At 43.8% G+C, this 3,563-nt stretch overlaps 1 protein-coding gene across 1 annotated transcript in view; it reads right to left on the bottom strand.

Annotated features, from left to right (window-relative positions):
• The window catches only part of LOC119585942 (dipeptidyl peptidase 4-like), a 99,547-nt gene continuing 95,984 nt past the window's right edge, over positions 1-3,563 (bottom strand). The window contains exons 14-17 of the mRNA XM_037934657.1: positions 3,136-3,314; positions 2,581-2,794; positions 1,576-1,793; positions 1-1,058 (exon numbers count right to left, since the gene is read on the bottom strand). Of these exons, the coding sequence (XP_037790585.1) occupies positions 903-1,058; positions 1,576-1,793; positions 2,581-2,794; positions 3,136-3,314 (767 nt within the window). The 3' untranslated portion in view covers positions 1-902. The remainder of the gene's footprint in view (positions 1,059-1,575; positions 1,794-2,580; positions 2,795-3,135; positions 3,315-3,563) is intronic.

Below are 3,563 nucleotides of genomic sequence, written 5' to 3'. Positions count from 1 at the left end.
AGTAATCATAAAACCGGTTTGTTCATCCATCACTAATCAGGAATTCTTACTCTCGAATAACAACTACATGGAGGTACACTTCACATGTATAAATTGGACAATGGAAAGCTGCGCGTCCGAGCAACGTAGCGGCAGAATTAAAAATAGTTGGATCTCTTTCGTCGACCAAAGCTTTGACATCGTGGTGGATATAGGAAAATAGGTGTGACCTGACGTCATGAGTACGTCACGGTGCTCTGACGTCATCGGCACGTCACATTACTCTGACGTCATCGGTACGGTATGGCGGTGCTCTAACGTCATCGTACGTCACGGTGCTCTGACGTCATTATTTTTAACTCTGGACGAGGGAGAGTTTCCGTAATTTGTGCTCGATTTAGGAGCTATGTACATTTCTTAAAATTTATTAAACCTAATAAACTTTCTTTTAGATTCTAAATATATTTTCACCTTTTTCTATTTCATCCCATATTATTTGGTTTTGCTTTTATTTGTTTCTTTGACCATTCGATCCACTGGTAACGAGCATTCGGCAAAACACGACTTTATCTGACCTCATTCTTTTTTTTCTTAAGTCAGTCATTATTTTCCGAAAGAGAGCGAAGATAAAACTGTGCGAGAACATTTTTTTTTGTTCAGAAACATGGACTATTGTCTATCTTATTCTTCGCATGTCTTTTTTATCATCATGTCTCTACTAATTCATATAGCATTTTTTCGTTCCTTCATACTCAATTCAGAGTGAAAGTTCGTGTTTGTGAACCAGTGTTGTTTCACAACATGGACCGCTTTACGCTTTACTATTCTAAATTCGTTTTCCTTTTAACCGAATCCACACAAACGCGCCATTATCTTCTCTTTCAGAAATCCATCCGCCAGTCTCTTCCATACTCCGTCGATTCTTACAAATAACCGATTTCCTCGAGGTCTTTCTTTTTCTTGATGTGGACGTAGAGCTCCTTGATCGTCGGCCTGTAGCAATCGGCGAGGAATTTGTTCATCGTCTTGTACAGGTGTTCCTTGACTCCTGCGAGGCCGTGGTTCTCGTCGGCGTATGTCTGTGGGGGGAGAGGAGGAACGAAGGGTGAGCTCTCTGATTCGCCAGAGGAGTTAGATTCAGTGAGCTCGTGTTGCGATTATTGAAAAAAGGATGGGGAGACGCTGTCACAGTACGACAGGAAATGCTGAAAATGGCCCAGCAACTACGAAGATGGCAAAAATCATGAGGTTAAACCGTTAGATTCCTTAAAATATCACGTATCAAATGTTTCTTAACCGAATAAGTGTAGCTTTAATGATTGGATAAGAAAAGTATTATAGTTAAAAAATAAACAGACATATATAGGCAACTTATGTATACATAGACACATACTAATGAATGTGGAAGATACATCGTTATATTCTTCAGGAAATATAAACGTGAAGAACATAGAGCTGCCTTAGGGAGATTCATTACCTGAATGTCACAAACATGTATCTTTCTATTAAACTAAATCATTTTCGCTTTTGGCTGAAACCTAAACGAATTAGTGTATGACGATCCACTACTCTTTTCGAGCAGCGATTGCCGCCTACCATCTGTTGGAAGAGGACTCCTTCGTCCACCAGGGACTTTGCCAACATCATAGAGTGGTAGTAGTGCACGTTGTCATCAGCCGTCCCGTGTATGAGGAGGAACATCTTGTCCTTGAGGTTCCCGGCCATCTTGGTGGCGTCTGCGGCCTCGTAACCCTTATAGTTGTTGCCAGGGTACACGTGCGGCGATCCCATGTACCGTTCTGTGTACACCGAGTCTGGGGAAATGGGGACCGGGTTACAAGGGGCAACTTTAAAAATTTAATGGGAGGGAGGCAAGTGTTGTTTTGCGGGCTCCCTTCCTCCCAGCCCTGCCCTAGATCCTATTGGCAAATCTGAGCTATCTCACAGTCGTTCTAAAGCCACTTGGGGCTTATATTCTGTAATGTGACAATAAGCTTACGGAAGAAATTGTGCTTCACTTATAAAGGCTTGTAAGATTGTTTCAATAATATATAATTTAAAAAAATCATTGTTTTATAGAACGTGTACTTCTATAATGGAAATGTAGATATTCTATCTAAATTCCTTAATGTTGTAGTAAACCTATCACTAATCGTCCGATTATTGAAGGACAGCTATGCGACACAGGGAATAACTGTAAAAGGCTTATTGTAAGAGTAAAAGAGGAGGGATGGGACACAATTGACAGAAGAAGTAAGCCCAAATTATGTTTTTTTTTTCAGATACAAACGTCAACGGACAGAAATAATAGCTTCTACTTTGTATTTTGTTTGTTTCGGTAAATCAAGAATTCATTACTGAGAGATGTCTCTCCACTGCTCCCACCTAAGGCGCCACAGATGGGTTACTGACGAAGTGTTGGTGGGGGCAGAGCTCAGCCTGTTTGAGAGTGGCTGCCTGGCTTATACTTCCATGTGTTTTAACCTTCCTACATGCACGCGCGTGTTCTCCCTTTCTCTATCTCACCCTTCCCTCACTCTATTCAGCCGGACCCCTCACCTTGCCTTCCTCCTTCATTCCCCTCAACCTCTCCCCACTCACCGTAGTGCTCCCAGCGCGAGACGGGCGCGACGGCGACGCCGCAGGTGAACACCTCGTCGGCGTCCCGGGCGAGCGCCATCGTGGTCACGTAGCCGCCGTAGCTCCAGCCCCAGATGGCGATCCTGCGGGCATCGACGAAGTGCAGGTTGTCCCGCAGGTAGCGCGCCACCGCCAGCTGGTCGTCCACTTCCTTGCCTCCAAGGGCGCGGTACACCTGCGGGGGGTGGGGGTACACCTACGGTTATCATAGTTATTGATATTGTCGTGTGTATTGTTATGATTCTCAATCATTTGCCTAGATGACCTCTTTGCCTCTGTACTCCTGCAAGGACAAACTCACTAGGTAGGAATGATCGTTGAATATACTGATGATAGTACTGCTAGGCCCATTTTTTGTTTTTCTATCGTTATTATTAACACTGACATCCTCATAATCATACCGGTCTTATCGTTATCAATCTCTTTTATTGTCCCTTTTTACTACCATCATTTTATCCGGAGGATTCCAGATTTTCACAAAAGAAAAAAAGAAAAAGAAAACCCGCTTCTACGCACCTCATGCTTTATCTTGTCGCCCTGGAAGCCCGAGCCGCGGCCGTCGATCATGGCGTAGATAATATCCTTCTTGGAGGCCAGGTAAGTGCCCCAGGAAATCACCATCTTGGAGGTCACGGCCTGAGTGCCCGGGGCGGCGTACCTGGGGAAGGGGGGAAGGGGGGAAGAGTGAAGGTTGACTCATTCTTTCATATTGCTGCAATAAGACTCTTTAAATGAGGCTACAGTAAAATGATGAAGCAACGTTAATGTAAAGGCTTCTCAAGCGGACGCATACGCTGCATATGCAAAGGAAACCTTGGCGGGGACGTTCGAGGTATAAATCATAAATCTAAAATCATCAAGTAGGTAAATATCGTGCAGTTTAGTTCTGTCGATTACAACCTATCCCAATACATTACTTGACTATCACATACACTGACTACGCC

This window comes from Penaeus monodon, chromosome 20 (genome assembly GCF_015228065.2).
Source record: "Penaeus monodon isolate SGIC_2016 chromosome 20, NSTDA_Pmon_1, whole genome shotgun sequence".
Classification (NCBI taxonomy): Eukaryota; Metazoa; Arthropoda; class Malacostraca; order Decapoda; family Penaeidae; genus Penaeus; species Penaeus monodon.
The sequence above is the reverse complement of the archived record's forward strand: the minus strand, read 5'-3'. Positions and strand labels throughout refer to the sequence as shown.